At 37.3% G+C, this 18963-nt stretch overlaps 1 protein-coding gene across 1 annotated transcript; it reads left to right on the top strand.

Annotated features, from left to right (window-relative positions):
- Positions 1 to 3328: 3328 nt before the first annotated feature.
- On the top strand, positions 3329 to 6540 carry SCL3 (scarecrow-like 3). The gene has a single exon (XM_006843342.4). It carries the CDS (start codon positions 5052 to 5054, stop codon positions 6438 to 6440), a length of 1389 nt encoding a protein of 462 aa, XP_006843405.1. The 5' UTR covers positions 3329 to 5051; the 3' UTR covers positions 6441 to 6540.
- The last annotated feature ends 12423 nt before the right edge of the window (positions 6541 to 18963 follow it).

Genomic DNA, 18963 nt, shown 5'->3' on the forward strand with positions numbered 1-18963 from the left:
GCAACATACTTTTTTAAAAAAATTTAAATTAATCTTTGATCGACTTGACTTTTGTGTTTTTTTAGTTTTTTTTATTAAAAAGGTATTGCTAGAAACTTTAAAACACTGCTCTACTGATTAAAAAACTAAAAAAAATAAAAATAAAAATTTGGCTTCCTTCCTAATTTCCGCATATAAAATAACGCATTTTATGTTTTATTTAAAAGTTTAAAGTCGGTACATAAACCGCGGTGAGTTGTGTCACGTGTAATAAGCGTGTGACAAGCATGAACGGGTAAAGGGCAGTGGGGCTTCACCTCTGTGAAGTAAGATGTCGCCCACTCACGTGGTAGACCTGACAACACTTCACACGAGGGCAAGTGAAATGCCAGACTTTAACTTAATGGCCCTTACTTAGTCGACGGTTTGTCCGAATGTGTGGTCTGGAGAGAGAGTCATTTGTGGTACCTTGAATTTTGAAGGCACGCTAGGAAAGGGGCGGGGTTGTGATGGTAGCAACCCATCATACTCAGTTACTACACCCTGATATCCAGGGCCGGTAACCATGGACCGGGCTAGCTTTGGCGGGTTGTTCGGATTAGACTAAAGAGTTCCAAGCTTAGACTAGGACCAAACCAATTAACTTTTAGCTTAGGCCAAATTTTGGCTACATGACACATTGTCATTTTTAAAGGGTCATTTAGATACCTCGAAATATATTGTCTTGTGTAATACATTACTGCGTAATACATTATCTGAAAATAGATTGTTATTGTTTGGGTAGTATTTAGATACAATCTGGAAAATACATTGCTACTGTTTAGCTATATCTTGAAGAAATATGAAAAATGCATTACCAATATTTTATCAGCACTTGCCTATAAACTATCATTTCTTTCTTTTTTTATCACAAAATTCTACTGAAATGCGGAATTAAAGTCATCATCATACCATTCCAAAAAGATTTTTTAATAATAACGTTATCACAATTTCAAAAAGATTTATAATAATAACTTATATCATTCTAAATGCATCATCACATCATTTCCTAACATGTCTTCTAACATGATTAGATTACTAACATGATTAGACTTTGGTTTCAACATGACAAGGCATTTAATTAATATGATTGAAATAACATGTTTTTATTGCTATAAGTCTTATTTTTATTTATTTTTTATAGAAGTCTTTTAAATGTCTCTCAATGTAATTTCAAGTAAGCAGTAAATTTAGGACGCGGTTTGTATAGAGCCTAAGCTCTAAGCAATCAAATTAGAGCCTACATTTAAATAGTGTCGAGAAATGTGGTTTCAATACTGGAAATCTTTGTGATAGTCTTAAAATAAATTTCCATATTTATTTATAAAGCTTAACGCTTCCAAAATATTGTACATTGACAGATCTATGAACACTTGAAAATCTAGAAAATTGACCGTCAAAAAATGCGTTACAAACTACATTATTTCCAAAACTTAAAATCCACTTTTTTCTCATGTCCATGCATCTTGATGTCGAGATGATCAATTTGAAGATATTTGGGAATCAAAACAAGATCTTCTAATGGAATTTTTTAGGTGGGCTCAAATTTGATTGTTTAGAGCCTCGACGCTATATAAACGTTTCAAATAAATTTATGATACCAAATTAAAAATCTTTATGGTAAAAGTTAGAAAATGGAAAGAAGCTTGATTAGTAAACTAGAAGGTTTGGTAATTTCATTAGAAAATTTTGAGGCATTAAAGAACACTAAAGATGCATTTTATTTCATTTGAGCTTTTACTAATCTCTTATAAGGATTATATTGTGTAAAAAAATTTATTATGATTTTGTTGCATAATTTTTCATTGATTACCCATTATTATTTTTATTATTTTTGTTTTTATATGAGAGCTACAACTTAATTTGGGAATAGAAGGATGTAGAAATAAATATGTGCAGGAAAATGGATGTGATAAGGATGGGCAAACACTTATAGGTGGAGTTGAGAAAGAGATAGTAGAAATGGATGTGTCTATACAAGAGGGAGAATGTCAGGAGAAAGGATGTGTATAAGAGACAACGAGAATGACGGGAGATAGAGGATTTTTATTTATTTATTTTTATTTTTTTGCAAGAAACACGCGTTGTTAGATTACCCGCGCGTAATGGATTTCACAACCATTCTTTGCATAATAGATTTCTGGAAATGAAGTGTACCCAAACATGGTAAATCCCATATTTTCTTGTAATATGTTTCTATGTAATAAATTTTCAGGTACCCAAACGTCTCCTAAATGTATTTCGGAACGTTGTATAATTTATTCAGAAAGTCACTTCATACTTATTTAATCGCGACAGTGTTTTTCTAAGGGATGCAGTTTTCATGCGGCCAACCCATATATTGTAGAAATACGGGCTTCGCAATAAAGATATATTTTAAATATAATTTGAACCTAATTTTTAGAAAAATTATAATCTTTACCATAGAGATCATGAATATGAAAAACAAAAACAAAAAATTAAAAACTGAAAATAATAATTATATCAAGAACACATCCAAACCATTCGTTACTATGGTTTTTTGATAGACCACCTATTTGCATTCATCTTTAAGATGGATGCTTAATACCTCTAAACCGTATTAGAAAAATGTGGTCTGGCCTGCATAAAACAAATTTCCTTTTCTAAATCTAAGGATTTACATGAGCGAAGAACCAAAAGAGTAGTCTCTTCACTTGTTTGGAAAGGTGTGTCGGAGACCATTTTCACGCACACAGAGAGAGATCCATTCAATGGGAAGGGGCAAAAGAATCACTTCCACCCCTTCGGGTAGATTTGACTCTCTCGGGTGAAGGATCAAGAGAATTTCACCTTGTTTACTGTAAAACATGAAAAATGCCTGTCCCTTTAAAGATATGATTTTTTTTTTGACCAATGTTATCAGATATTATTGACATGAAAAAATTACGATATCCAAATTATTATCGTCTGAGATCACAAGAGAGGGTAATGAGATCCACTTTTAGCAAGTTAAAGCTCAACCATATCAAGGGTCAATTATGAATTAGGTTAGGTTTAAGTCGTTAACAACATTAGCAACACTACATTCCAAAATTCCCATTTTTATAATATAATTCATATAGCACCAGTTGTCAGGTACAAAATAAAGAGTGAGAGATTGCAACTTGACTAAAAAATAAAAAATAGAAAGAGTCATCACCTAGCTAGAGAGAGAGGATGGGGAAGGTTGTCAATTCTCAAGAGAGAGGATGTTGTCTGAAACTTATCCAAAGTGAAGTCTTTCCCATTATCACTCCTACATAGACAAGCCTTTTCTAAAGGCAAACAAGAGTTTTCCAATATCCCTTTTCTTTTTTTTCTTTTTTTTTTTTCTTTTTGGAGGGGTTAGGTATGTACGGAATGGGTAAAAAGGTGCGAAAAGGGGTTGTCAACCTCTCTGCACACAATGTTGGGCTAAAGATGTAGGGTGGTTCGATGTTCTTTTTATTGGACCGCCCTAGAAATCAGTGGGTTCGATATATTAAATATTTCACTAACCCACTCATGTCATTAATATATATATATATATAAATTTGATATTTGAAATATCGAACTAAAAATTAAATTAAAAAATAAAAATTAAGAACAGGACCTCGTGGAAAAATTACTATATTTTATGGATCGAAGGTGAGTTTGGAAGTATATAATAAAGAATAATTTTTTTTACCAAAAGATATTCTACCCCCTCAAGAGTATACAGCCCATTTACTCTTTCAGATGAAACCCCACGTAGTAGTAGTTTTAGGACCTCAAAATTTTCAGATATAACCTGTTTAACATATAGATTGACCTCAATAAAAAAAATCCCTAATCGCACCTTCTAAGCACTTAAAAAGAAACCATCTCCCATGATTGAATAGAAACCATCCAATTTCTAAAGGGTAAGACCTAAGTATTATTAGAAAACAAAAATTTCAAATTCTTTTTCCGAGAACTAATAATTTTAAGAGAATTACCAAAACTTAAGTTTGAAAAAATCCTCCCAAATAAATTATGTGTACCTAAGCTCCTTTCACATGATTAGCCATAAAAATCTAGAGAGAGGGTGAAATTCTAGAGAGAGAGGGGAGGCGAGAGACATTTTCAAAGAGAGAGAGAGAGGGTGAAATTAGAGAGAGAGGGAGGCGAGAGCCATTTTCTTAGAGAGAGAGGGTGAAATTCTAGAGAGAGAAAGGGTGAAATTCTAGAGAGAGAGGGAGGCGAGAGCCATCTTCTTAGAGAGAGAGGGTGAAATTCTAGAGAGAGAGGGAGGCGAGAGCCATCTTCTTAGGGAGAGAGGGTGAAATTCTAGAGAGAGAGAGGGAGGCGAGAGCCACTTTCTTAGAGAGAGAGAGAGAGAGGGGTTGAAATTCTAGAGAGAGAGAGAGAGAGAGAGAGAGAGAGAGAGGAGGGGAGGCCTTCTTGTTGTCTCCCTTGTCGTGTTGTCAACTCCTTGTCTCATTAACGAGCAAGGCTTCAAACCAAAATTGTAGTTAACAAGGACAAAAAGGGATTTGGAAGTATCCTCTCCCCCCCTTAAACAAGAACAAATACTGGCCTTTTGTTTTGGTGGGGCATGTTTGGATCGGGAATAAGAAGCCCACCCCCATTATTCCTTCCCTCTCCAAATCCCGACAAAAACCAAACCAAGAGAGAGAAAGGAACAAGGACACGACAAAAACCCTCTTAGAGAGAAAGTAAGAATTCACGCAGAGAAGACAAAACCCTCCGAGATAAAGCTAGAGAGAGAAAGAGAGACGACAAAACCCACCTAGAGAGAGAAACAATAACAATAAGCCTTTTCTCTCGTAAATTCCATATTCCTCTGCGTCCCGAACGACACCAAGACGATCCAGACAAAACGCCTCTCCCCTTCCTTCTTCCCCCTGTCCTCTTCCTCCATTACTGCTCTTTTTCTTTTTTTTAAATTAAAACCAATTGAAGGAGAAAACCCTTCTCCCCATTTTAAAGCCCCTCTTCACCTCAAAACCCTAAAACCAGAAAGAGAGAGAAAAACCATAGAGAGGGAACCGAGAGAGAGAGGTTTTGTTTTCATGGCTGGGATAGCACAGGACGACGGGTCGTCCTCTGTATCTTCCTCGCCCCTGCAAATTTTCTCTCTCATGTCGATTTCGCCGGGCTTGGGCTCCCCATACGCTTGGCTCCGCAAGCTGAAATCGGAGGAGCGCGGCCTCTGCCTCATACAGTTGCTGCTGTCGTGCGCCACCCATGTCGCCACCGGCAGCATCGACAACGCCAATCTGTGCCTCGACCACATCTCGCTGCTCGCTTCGCCTGACGGCGACTCCATGCAGCGGGTCTCTGCGTATTTTACAGAGGCCCTGGCTGCCCGCGCCCTCAAGGTCGCATGGCCCGGCCTCTACAAAGCCCTCCATGCCACCAACCTCCCCCAGCCGCTGCCCCACGCCCGCCGCCTCTTCTTCGATCTCTGCCCCTTTTTGAAGCTTGCCTTTCTTTTGGCTAACCAGGCGATTCTCGAGGCCATGGAAGGGGAGAAGATGATCCATGTCATCGATTTGAATGCGACTGAGCCTGCGCAGTGGCTCGCATTTTTGCAGGCGCTGAGCCTGCGGCCTGGGGGGCCTCCTCACGTCCGCATAACCGGCGTCAACGATAGCAAAGAGGTGCTCGACCACACCGCTTCGCGTCTGGCCGAGGAGGCGGAGAGGCTCGATGTGCCATTTCAATTTAACCCTGTTGTGGCCACTCTCGAGTCGCTGGACCCCGACGCATTGCGAATCAAGTCCGGCGAGGCCTTGGCCGTGTGCTCTGTGCTGCAGCTCCACGCGTTGCTCGCACCACCCCCTCGTGGGTGCGGGGACGAGGCCTCACCTCTTGGTGTGCGCAGGCCAAGGCAGCAGGGGACTCTCGGAGAGTTGCTCCAAAAGGAGCAACACCACCCATTCGGGCAGAGCCCCACCACCGAATCAAGCACCACAACCTCTCTCTATACCCAAACCAGGGTCGAAGGGCTTCTGGCCTTCCTTCGAGCCGCATCGCCTAAGATCATGGTGCTAGTGGAGCAAGAAGCGAGCCACAACGGAGCCACTCTGGTGGAAAGGGTGGTCGAGGCCCTGCATTTTTACGGGGCGTTGTTCGATTGCTTGGAATCAACGGTGGGGCGAGCATCGCCAGAGCGCCGTAGGGTCGAGAAACACTTATTTGGGGAGGAGATAAAGGACATAGTTGGGTGTGAGGGAGCTGAGAGGAAAGAGAGGCATGAGAGGCTAGAGAGATGGGTAGGGAGGTTGGAGGGGTGTGGGCTCGTCAGGGCTCCATTGAGTTATGTGGGTGTGGGTCAAGCCAGAAGAGCTGTTCAGGCCTGGGGTTGTGAGGGTTATGGTGTGAGAGAGGAGGGGGGCTGTGTGCTCATGTGTTGGCAAGATAGGCCTCTTTTCTCTGTTTCCTCATGGAGATGTTGATAATGGTGGTGGTTAAGGTGGTGTATTGTAAAGAGTGAGGACTGTGTTATTACTCTGATAAAAGAAGAAACAAAAATGAAAGATGGGTTTTTTTTTGTCCCTTTCTTTCCATTTTGATTTTTTTCTTTCCTTTTTTTCTCATTTCATTGAATGCTTTTGCCCACCTCCATTCATTTGATTCAGTGGGCCTGTATCCTCTCTCTCTTGCTCCTTAGTTTTTGCTTCTGATTTAATGGCCATCTCTCTCTCAATTTAATGCTTTTGTTGTGATTTATTTAAGTTAATTATGGATGTAGTTTCTGAGGCCTAGGTTACCCGAAAACAAAGTAAAGCCTTACCTCGAATCCTCGTCTAGAATGCTTTACGCATAGAAAATTGCCATGATAGCTTTAAAATCAATTTTTAACTCTGACTATGAATGAAATTTAAAGCTAAAATAATGTATACATCTTGTAGATTCATGAACACTCATTTTTAGGACAAAATAGACGTTAGATAATGTGTTACAATATATACGATTTTTAAAACTTAAATTTTAATTTTTATTTACATCTACAATGGCCAAGGTAGAAGTGATTAATTTGAAGGTTTTCCCACACCATAACATCTATTTTCGGTGAGTTTTAAGGTGAGGTTTTACTTATTTTGATAAGGTTGCAGCCCTATCAAAATACTTTCCTTTGATTATTTTGTTCTTATTTCTTTTCTTGTTTAAATTTTGAATTATCTTTTCTTGGATGATTAGTTTTGAATTATCTCTCTCTCTCTTGAATTGAAAGAGGCCTTTCATAGCAGTGTCTTGACATGTTCTCTGTGCCCTCCCCCAAAATTTTGACCAGTTTACGCATGTTTTCTTCTCTGCAAATGCGGACCATTGTTTTGGATGAAGCCCATGTTTTGTTTTGTTTTCTACTTCCTCTTTGTTTTTTATGTTTCTTTGTTTTTCCTCTCGAAGGCGGTTCAAAGCTTTGGTTTTCCCTTCTGTCTTTTTGGCGTATTTGCAATTGCTTGTTTGGCATGTTTTGAATTTTTGACCAGCACAAGATAAAAAAATTTGTTTTGATTAACACTCCTAACTTTTTCTTAGAGTTTGGGCTACATTTGTCGGTGCCCTAAAATTGATGCCCATATTGATTGTATTCTACAAGCGTGTGAACTGTGCTTTTGCTGGTGCATATTGTGTATCTACTCCCTTGCTTAAAAAAAAACCTATATGATACTTTTTTTTTTCTAAAATTTTGAAAACCATATAAAAATTACCATATGATTATTTTCAAAATAAGAAATTGAATTTGAGTTTTGAATTACTTAGATCTTGCCCCTTCAAAAATTAGACGGTTTGTATTCAATATTGAGGCATTAATTTTTTATAGTACATAAAAACTTTATTTCAAGAAATTTCTTTCACTGAGATTAGTCTATGAATTGTGGATTTTATATCTCTAAAAATTTGAGATCTAAGAAGTATCTGGAGCATTAGTTTTGTCTGGGAGAATGGCATGCAGCTTTGGTAATAGTACTACCGAGCCCCATGGTAAGATCTCTGACTCCATTCTCACCAAAGAGTAGGGGCTTAAATCTCCAGTGACTTTACCACTTTGATAATGAGGTTTGGGTCGTGGTGGTAGCATGACTTGTGCCCCAGCTAAGGTCTATGTTTGTATTCTCACCTAATGCATTCAAAAACCGCTAACAATTTAAAAAACAAGTAAAGGCTAATTATCCCCACTGAATTGCCCAAAAAAAAAAAAGTTTTGCTTGAGGGAGTAACTAGATAGCATACTTCCATGGGAGAACTTTACTTTTGTAATGCAAAGTCAGCTAAATTTGGTGGAGTTTCTGCCGTTTTGGAACAATGAGACTGTTGGTTGTCCTTGCCCATTTGCTCCAAATTTAGCAGCAGCAGCAGTTATCATGGAGCATGAATGACCGCATAATTACGTAGGTTAGAGTACTAAATGACTATAATCGTTGGATTGACTGAGTAATAAAATCGTTGTGATCTTGTCAAAAAAAAATATAAGAGTCAGACCCCTTCCAACGGATGCAGCCTTGTTCTACATAGGATACATGTTTATTCTAACTTATGGATAGGGAGAATCGCCGTTCATATAATTACAAGAAGTCAATTCATTTCCCACTCTTCATCTAATTTTTTATAACTTTGCATCCTTAATAGCTATGGCTCTTGGGCTGGGTTGTGCCGGTGTGGGTTTGTGGGTCTGCATATGTGATAGGTTGATCGGTCTCCGGTTTGGGTTTGAGTCTAGCTTCTAGGCTTGATAGGTCCGATCCATGTCCAAAAATATGGAACAGAGAGGTGGGTCAGGTCAGGTTGGGTCAGATCTGGCCCAAACTAACCTATCCCAGTACGTTCTATATGTGTATAAAATGTATGTAACATATATTATTTAATTTTTTATATTTTGATGCAAATTGAACCTAATCCAATGGGTCAGTTCCAATCAACTTGGACCCGACTAGGTGAGCGTCGAGTCTTGGTCCAACCTTAGACTTCTCGGGTCGGGTTTGGCAGGATCCAACGAAGACAAGACCTAACCTGACCCATTTACAACCCTAGTCTCGGGATTTCGAAAATCAAACCGGAATAGTCAGTTTTCCTTATTTGAATGGAACCAACGTCGGCCGACCCAAAATCAGTTAGTTGCTCGTTATTTATTTGCTTTACAAACCTAAATATAAAAATTCAATTTTCTCGCGTTTCTTAGCTAAATGCTCTCTAATTTATCAGAAAATGCTCATCTCTCATTGATCTACAAGAGTCCTAAAAATCTAATATTTTAACGAGATTGGGAGAATAATAACACATTTAACTCAAAACCTTGATACGCATTACATTGACTTCTTCCAAATTTGTCAATCAAAACCATGATTCATGTGTCAAAAAATTTGTAGGATGGTCGTGCGTGCTCATCTCTGTGTGATTGAAAATTCTTTGAATTGCGAAACCACAAAGAAAATAATATTATGCAAACTTATAGTTAAATTGAAAATCAACCATAACACACATCAAGATTTACGTGAAAAACCTTTCAAAAAAAAAAAAGAAACCATAGGGCACCACAAATAAAATCCATTAAGCAATAAAAAAAATTATAATAGTTTTTCTCAAGCCGATGGAATATAGCTTGAGGATCTAGTAGTAAGGAAAAATAAATAAATATAGAGTTGCTTTTGTGAGATTAGGTTTCTATCCCTTACCCCTTCTCAAAAGAGTAATGAACATCATCTTTTCAGATCTCATTGGAGAATTTCAAGCTTCAACCGCACTTGAGAATCTCATGTGAGACTAGTGGAAAGGAAGCAATCACCTTATTAAATTTTTGCCCTTAAAAAAAAAACCTAAAGAGAAATTAAGCTATGGACAATCCTTTTGAGCTAAGTTTCTAGATCCCTGAACCTAAACCTATGAACCTAGGCCTAATTATGCCTTGATCCTAAAATCTCCCATCTCTTATAGGAAAATAACATAGTTTAACCTAAGAGACCACACTACCCTAATTAGAATAATCCATAGCAGGCTTTGGACCATCATGAACCCACACTTCTTAGACGACCAATACACCTAAAGAAGCAGAAACAAGTCTCTTCCCAACAGACTTCCCTAGGTGTAACATACCTAATCAATACAGACCCCTACAAAACCTTCCTAATCATGCTAAGCCCACATAATTTAGCCGAAATCCACCTAGTTTAACCTAAGTACTCCTAATTCAACCTTGAGCACATCTTAAAACCTACTAAAATTGCCTTAATCAATTTTCTAGACCATAACGTACTTTAGTTAGGCCCTAATTCCCACATCATAGCCCACAATAACCCAAAATTATGATTAAGGAAACCGAAATAGAAAGAATCTAAGCTTAATTATGGGGCGCATATGAGATTATTTGCCAAAATCCTCCCACAACAGTAAAGAATCCTCACCTAGGTGAACATTTAGGGCATGGCAAAGAATCTATTGCAAGTAGACCATTTTAATTTAACGACATGCAGTATGTCGCTGGCAACATGCATCATGTCTCCAGCAACACGCGATAAATACCCTCACTTAGCTGCCCATTGGGAGATTTTTTTTCAGAGAAAATTAACTAAACTACAATGAATTGTGTCCAAATCCTGTAACCATAAATTTAACCTCTTAAATCCTAGTTTTGGCTCCTTGAACCTGCATTCTAAGGAGTACCAACCTGATAACCCAGTCTAAATCCTTAAGAAAAACCTATGCCTGATCCACATATCCATGATCCTTAGCTTCATTACTAACCTCACTACAAATTCCCTTACCTCAAGTTGATATATCAAGATCTAGTTCCTAAACCCAAGTCATTAGTCTTTAAAGTTCCTTTATGGTGAGAGGAGCAAGAACATGGTTGATTTGAGTCAATGGGTCCAGATTCAAGTTAGTTTCATTATTTTCATTATATTTTAAATAATTTGTCAAGTTTATAATGTTACTTTCTAAATTCTTTTGTTGTAATTCTATAGTTTAAAAGCATTATTTTGTTGAACTCTTAGCCAGCCCCTTAGGCGATCCGCGGAGGATCAGCATGCAAGGTCGGTTTTCTTTGGACCGTAATTTAATAGAGCCCTATTCTCTACTATTTGAATGACTTGATCTTATTTAGAGTTCAAACTGGAGAAAGGATCACTTCAAATTCCTCACTCGAATTTGGCTATAAACAAAACACCTCAACCTCTCTATTTTTTTAGTTCACCATCCAAAAAAAAAAACCAATTTTATAATTAGAAATTGTTACAAAATTTTTTTTCCTTTCCTCATTATTTCCCTTGCCAATTTAGATTTTCTAAAATAACTGACTCCTTATGGGATTACCATTACAAAAACCACATGATGCCTTCTAATAGATTGGTAACAGACTTCTTTTTCAAGATTTCGTAAAGGTTTTCTGTTCTGGAGAGAGTTATCTTTGATCTTGTAGGCACCCTATTCCAGACTGAGGGAGTTTCAGGAAATCGAAAACCCTGAAACTATAGGAACACCTTTGAGAACCCAAACCATAGACTTTAGATGCACCCAGAACCCCAAGTTAATCAACCTAGACACCCAAAAGCCTAAAAAACAATAAAACCAACCTATACATACCCTAAAGCCCTATCCTCATCGATACCTCAAGAATCAATATTTCGAGCCTAAAGTGGATATCAAATTTAAGTAGGGGTTGTAAGCATTCCAATGGTTTAATAATCACCCAAATCCAATACATGGCTTGAAAGTTATGAATTGAACAAATTTATTTGCTAGAAATTCTATTTTGGTCTTTCTATGACAATCCCACCAACTGTCATGTTGCTGCCATTAACGCTAGCATCATATGCATTGAATCTGAGACCAAACTCAACCCAAGTTTTCCATAAAGCCCTAATTATGCGTTAATGCGACTTACGCTAGCGACAAGTCTCATGTTGCAACCCAAAACTACAGAGAAACAGTCAACAAGCCTTCTAAACCCACCAAAAGTTTGTCAAATCTGATCAAATTGGAACCCAAATCAAATGAGAAGTTACAAGCTTTCCAACGGTTCAAAAATTACCTGAATACTATGCATGGCTTAGAAGTTATGGCACGAGAGAGTTTATTTGTCATAAATACCATTTTGGTCCCCAGCACGAACACCATTGACACTAACATCAAGGATGCCCATGCCGAAATAAAAGGCCGTATTTACCCAACATCAAGGCCATCAAGTCTAGGGTTGTAGAAACACTGCCCTCAAGGGCTTCCCATCAGCCACAGTGACAATGAATAATTGACTGGGGGTCAAGTCCTCAGAATCTCGATAGAAAAACTAGCAACAATGGCACACAAGCCAATGTTGGAGACAACAATACCATCAGCAATAGTCCCCCAAAATCATTAGCCCAAATCATTGGCTTAAAGACTTGTCGTAAAATTGGGCCTGAAGAGTTATGAGATTGTTTAGCCTCGATATTGGTGGCACCAATGCCAATGTCGAAAGTGGCCACAGGATAACACCCCCCACCTATTGGCAATGTTATTTCCATTAAATAGGGCAAGTCTAATTATTAAAAAGGGAAAATTTCATACTGAACTCTAATTCCCTATCTTAATTTCATGGTAGACCCTTCTTCCATTTTTCTTTCAAGCAGCATGAAAATATCCTTAAGGATTTCATCGTACCCCCTCATCTCTTATCTCCCTCTTTTTTTACTTTTGACCATAAAAATTAGCCCCAACAAATCTTTTTTTTTACTATTTCAACCCAAAACGTTCCATAAACGTTTCAAAAACTTTTTTAACCCAAAAACATTTTTACCTACCCCATTATATCTTTTAACCCAAAAAAGTTTCAAAAATATTTTTTATTATATTTTTTGCCTTGTCAGCTCCTCAATGCCACATTGAGTGCTCCCTATCTTTCTCTCATATTGGGTTGAAATGGTATAAAAAAGTTTGTTGGGGCTAATTTTTATAGTCAAAAGTAAATAAATGAGTGAGATAAGAGATAAGGGAGTACGGTGAAATCCTTAATGATTTTTTTTATGCTGATTGAAAGAAAAATGGAATGAGGGTCTACCATGAAATAAGATGGAGAATTAGGGTTTTGCATGAAACTTTCCCTATTAAAAAACAAATGATTAGGGCTAAAATGATTACCATCTACGACATCAGCACTGTTCACAATATTTTTTGATGATTGAGTACCGTCAACCATCAATGGTAGCCACGCTAGCGTCAACGCCACCCTCGCTCGATCACATGCCACTCCACAAAATAGTGTTTTCATTAACTGGTTGAGGCATGCTACGTATGTTGTTTATGATTCACCGTCAGCATTGGCACTGCTAACATGACATTAAAATGATTGAATGACGCCAAGTATCAATGTTATCAATGGCAACACTGACATGGGCACCCATATCACTGCTAATCGATAGCCCAAATTTAATCAAAAATTTGTAGCACTATTGAAGGGCCTTTTGCCTATAAATAGCTGCCTTGGACCCAGCTTTGTGACTGGAATTTTGTAACATTGGACAAAACTCTTTTGCATTTAATACTCGTCCCCTGAGCCTTGAAAGCGCTATGCTTGAACCCTAATCCCGTTATCCTTAAACCATGATCTATGTATCCTCACGCCCTAAAGCTCCCTTGATACTGATCGCTCCTACTCAGTGGACAACAAAGGACTAGAAAAAGTCAATACTTCAAGCATGATCCTAAACTAACCACTGACTTTCCGTGCCAGACCTGGGCCCAGGTTGATGTTATTTTTCTTTTTTTACCCTTGTTTTATTTTAAGTCTATTTCAAAAACATTTTCAAAATCTCCCCCCTACTTAATCGGAAAACTTTTTAATGGACTTTCTAACAGATTTTCAGTTTACTGCCTCACAAGCTAGCACTACCATTAATTTGTACAAAAGTGGACTGATGGCTAGTCCCTTGTCTGGGCTACAATTCGACGAAACCCCTTTGTCCTATCTTTTAGTTAATTAGTTTATGTTCTAGGTCAAGGGAAAACAATCGAAATTCCTTCCACCTCGAAATCGGGCATAAATAGGTTCACAAAGGCATTAATGATTTAAAACAATATTTTTGTAGATTTTCAATATTTTTATCATACATTCTTATTCCAAGAAACACATTTAATATATAGATATATTCTATTTCATTTTTTTTTTTCGATTTTATTTTTGGATAATTTAGTAGGGAAGACAGATAGGGTGAGAATTTCTTGGATCGGGTTTGGATCCACCTAGATCTAGATTCAAATTTGAATAGTATAATGTCAGATTCGAATCCGAATTTGAAATTATATATAGGATCTAGATCCAGATTAGATCTTCCATTAAATATTTTTCTATAATACCACCAGATTCAGTCTCTTCAAGATTTCTCTGTCTACTATTATATAACATTTACAAATCTAAACCCATCTCAAGATTAAATAATAGCATTTCAAATACACCAGAAGTAATAATAGGAATAGAGACAAGGAAGTAGTTAAGATTGACGGTTAGGAAGTACAAAAAAGACCACATTTTTTATATCTTGGTTCGATAATTCAGGAAAATAGAGAGATCGAAGAAGATGTCGCACACAAAATTAGAGCTGGGTGGCGGAAGTGGAGATGTGCAACTGGAATTATATGTGATCGCCACATACCAATAACGCTGAAGAGCAAGTTCTATAGGACAATGGTGATACCAACTTTACTTTATGGGGGCAGAATGTTGGGTAGGCAAAAAACAATATACCCACAAAATGAGTGTAGGAAAGATGAGGATGTTAAAAAGGATGAGTGACAAGGCACTAAGGGATGAAATTCACAATGAATTTATTGGAGAGAATTTAGGAGTGCACCAATATACGATAAAATGAAATAGAGTAGACTTAGGTGGGTTGACTATATGTAGCACTGACCAAGTATACCATTTGTTAAGAGGGGCGAATTAATTCAAGTGGAAGGACTGAAAAGGGCAAAGGGTAGGCCCAAAAAGATGTGATTGGAAGTAGTATGAAAAGATATGGGGACTTATGGCCTCACTGACAATATGACATTTACTAGAGTAGAATGGAGCACTAGCATTCATATAGCCGACCCCAATTAATTGAAAAAGGGCTAAAATGATGATGATGAAATACACCAAAAGAGATAATCTTGAGGTGGGTCTAGATTTGTAAATGTTATATAATAGTAGAGAGAGAAATCCTGAAGAGACTGAATCTGGTGGTATTAGAGAAAAATATTTAATAGAAGATCCAATCCAGATCTGAATCCAGATCCTATATAATTTCAGATTCAGATCCGAATCTGAATCCGAATATTCAGGATCTAATCGGATCTGGATCCTGTTAAGATCACTAAAGCTAGGGATATTCCAATTTTGAATGTGTGTACCCATGTTCATGTAGATTAGCTTCCGATTTTATATTAGCTTGTGCTAAGTTGGTATACGAGCCAAAAAACAATGACGGGTTTTTAGAAAATCTTAAATTTAAATAACAAAGGAGTTAGTAAGGCTAGTCCAGATTTAACAAAGTCGTGGTGGCCCAGAACTCCTGTAAATCCCAGAAGAGGTAAGGTGTTCCTGTTGACTCGTCAATAGATGCTACAAAACAAGAGTGTTATTTAAATGGCTGGTTTTTTCAGAACACTATCTCATAAGTCTACTAGTAGTAGTGGTAGGCTTAGAATAAATAATAGTGAAGAAGTAGTGATAAATAACATAGAAAAACAAATTCAAAATTGGAATATCACTAGAGTTCCATCATAATCAAATACCAACTTAGAACAAGCTAATATAAAACCGGAAGTTATTCGAACTTGAACAGAGGCACACACATAATGACAATAAAATGAAAAGGACCATAATGGAATTTAAGTATAGCGCATAATGAAAAGCAAACTTACATAGCCCAATAGACTGACGTATAGGACTGTAGAGAGAAGCTCAAAACACCACCAGATATACAAACTCAATATACTATCAAACGCTCACAAACAGAGAACACTCAAAAGCTACTAACAGAGGACACTCGCAAAAGCTACACTCATAGAACTAAAGCTCTTGAAGTCTCCAAACTCCAAATGTTTGGTGAAGGAGGTTGTCCTCTATTATAGAGGACAGGGTCGAACTTCAAACGTCTTCAAATCCGCTTAAAGGTGTCTGTGGACTTCAAACGTATTCAAATCCGTCTAAAGGTGTCGGTGGACTTCAAACCCTCTTAAGTCCGCATAGTGATTTCACGTGACGCTACAGTAAAAAGGTAATTTAGTGACTGCTACAATGATGTGAACAGTGACTGCTACAGTTGATTTTTGCTAGCTATCTTTTTTAAAGTGGATTTTTTCTAGAACACGTGTCATGGATGATGGGTGGAGTCGAATCGCCCCGCAAGATTCTTTTCTTTATATCCGTGGCGAAGCAAAGGGGATGCATATTCTGGGGTATATCATTCTCCTCCTTTTGAAAGATCTTCATCATCTTTTGCATATGTGGCTAGGGTAGACATGTCATATGTTTCATCTAATAATAATAGAAGCTGCTTTTTAAGCTCTTCTTTGCTTAAGCCAAGATTCTAGTTCTGTAGTGTTTTACATAATTTGATAATTCAGTTGGTGATCCTTGTATTTTAAGGGTTTTTTGAGGGATACTCTAAAGTATCAAGTTTTCAAGGGTAACATGAACGTATTGTATCTATCCCAGCATTTAATAAATATTTCTCTATAATTTAGAGATTTAATCTCACATTTTTTCATTAGGATTAATTGTATATGGACCATTTTAGGATCCAAGGAACCTCACATACGGTCATAAAGTAAATATGATAATCCATTTTAGGAATATACCTGTTGTAGTTTGAAAATTTTTGTTGGGATATTTGAACCTCGTTTGGGAGAATATTAGGATTTGATCTCTAGACTAAAAACCAGTTTTTAAACCAGTTTGGGAAATCCTCTAAGGATTGCAATTTGAATTGTAAGAACCAGTTATGAGTTGCGGTTGTATTCTAATATGAGAAAACTATGTCCTAAGCCTTAATATAATCATAATAATTATATGCTCTTATTTTAGAGCCATTACTTTGAATATATCGAGGTTTCAGTGGATCGAAACCCTAGTCTTTATAAGACACAATATTTAATATTTTCATCTTTGAGTATGTCGGCTCATTATTATTTCTATAATGGTGTTTTATGACCATTGACTCTCTTTCTGCAAGTATTGCTTCAAAGTATTCTCCATCTTTTCCTCCCATATCATGGTGCATATGACCTTTTAGGTATATATCAACTATTTTTATTGGCGTTTGAGCCACATGGCTATCCTCTATTATTATTAAATGAACATTTGAAGTTTCCATATATGAAGTCTTCTGAGGTGATAAAGTATATGGACTTTGAGCCATTATAGGATTTTGGAGTATTTCAGCCTGTTTTTGTGGTGTCCTGATTAAAGACGATAAAGAGGCGGATCATTTGCTTAGGGTCTTACTGTTGGGTTTATGTGGCCTTTAAAGGCCTTATGAGTGCTTGTAAAATGAAATGATATAGTAGAACATGAACTCAGTAGAGTGTGGTCCCTTGTGAACTATACCATGGAAAAAATATTTACAGATACCAGACTGAGTTTGACGATCTCGACCATTCGGTTGGGAAAAACCCATATTACATGAGCATGAAGAACAAACCGATGAGGGTTCATGGGTTAGCCCTTGATGAGGTCGGAGAACATGCTCGGATGAATTAGCTGAGGGGCTGTGTGACCCTTGTGTATGATGGTGACCTATAGAGATGGGGGCCAAAACCTCATCCATGTGCCATCACACGACATGCATATTGACAAATCGTTCGGGAAAGCCAGAAATCCATCTTTTAGGGTGAAGCGTATGCATGTGCGAGAGATCCCCCTATACCCCATAGAGCTGTGGTCACATCATGTCTTAGTGACTTGGACTCGTCTTTAAGGGAGGACCTGTAATCCACAGACTGAGATTACCACCCCTTGGCTCATCAGTCAGACTTTGGTGACCCACTAATGAGCCCCTGCTCAAATTATGAGTCATGGGAAACACTGGGTTGGTCTAATAAAGCAAGTGTGGTTCGTAGTCCACAGTTGAAGGTGGAGTGCCCCATGATTGTTGATTCAATTCCTAAACCATATGGATCCATTTTCCATCAAATTAATTTAATTGTGTTTGTTTTATGATAATGATTAATTTAGAATTTTTATTTGAATTTTATGAACCTTTGGATATTTTATTTATAAATTTTGGATTTATAAAATTAAAGATATTGATTTTACAATGTTTTAATATTCACTAGAAATTATTTTGTTAATTTTAAGTGCATAAAAAAAATAATCATGGGGGCCCATTGTACACATGGGGCCACCATGTTTTTAGAAGGTGGGGCCCACATGTGGTCAAATTATGGATTGAGTATGTATTGACAATATATTAACTTAATGTGGAATTAGATATTGACTTGGCATATCTTTGATAGATTTTGTGGAAAATATGTGTAGAGATGTATTATTTTATGGAATACACAATATTTAATTAAAATTAATTTAACTTATTTTTTATTGATGGGAAAATGGTTTAGGAAAAAAGGATAAGGGTTTATGCACATTCTATAATGTTGATGGCCCATCTATGAAATGAATGGCTCAGATCTCTCACCCCACAAGTCACCATTAATCGACGGTCCAAGTTCAATCTCACAAGAAGAGGCATGTCAAGGAAAACCCTAATCTTGTTCAAAGCCTATAAAAAAGGATTATCTCTAGCAAAAAATCTCTATACCTTATCTCTTGTACCTAATTCCATATTCTCTCTCATAACCCACTTAGAATTTCTCTCTCTCTCTCTCTTAAGAAAAGTTTCTCTCTCTTATAACCTAAGAGTTTAGGTTATGGAGGTCTTCTCTCTCCTATCTCTCAATTATGGATTTATGGCTAAGGGTTTTAAGGTTAGCAAAAAGAGAATTAATCTCTCCCAGACTAAGTTG

The sequence above is a fragment of the Amborella trichopoda genome, chromosome 1 (assembly GCF_054954075.1).
Source record: "Amborella trichopoda isolate Santa Cruz 75 chromosome 1, AtrichopodaSantaCruz75HAP2 v2.0, whole genome shotgun sequence".
NCBI lineage: Eukaryota > Viridiplantae > Streptophyta > Magnoliopsida > Amborellales > Amborellaceae > Amborella > Amborella trichopoda.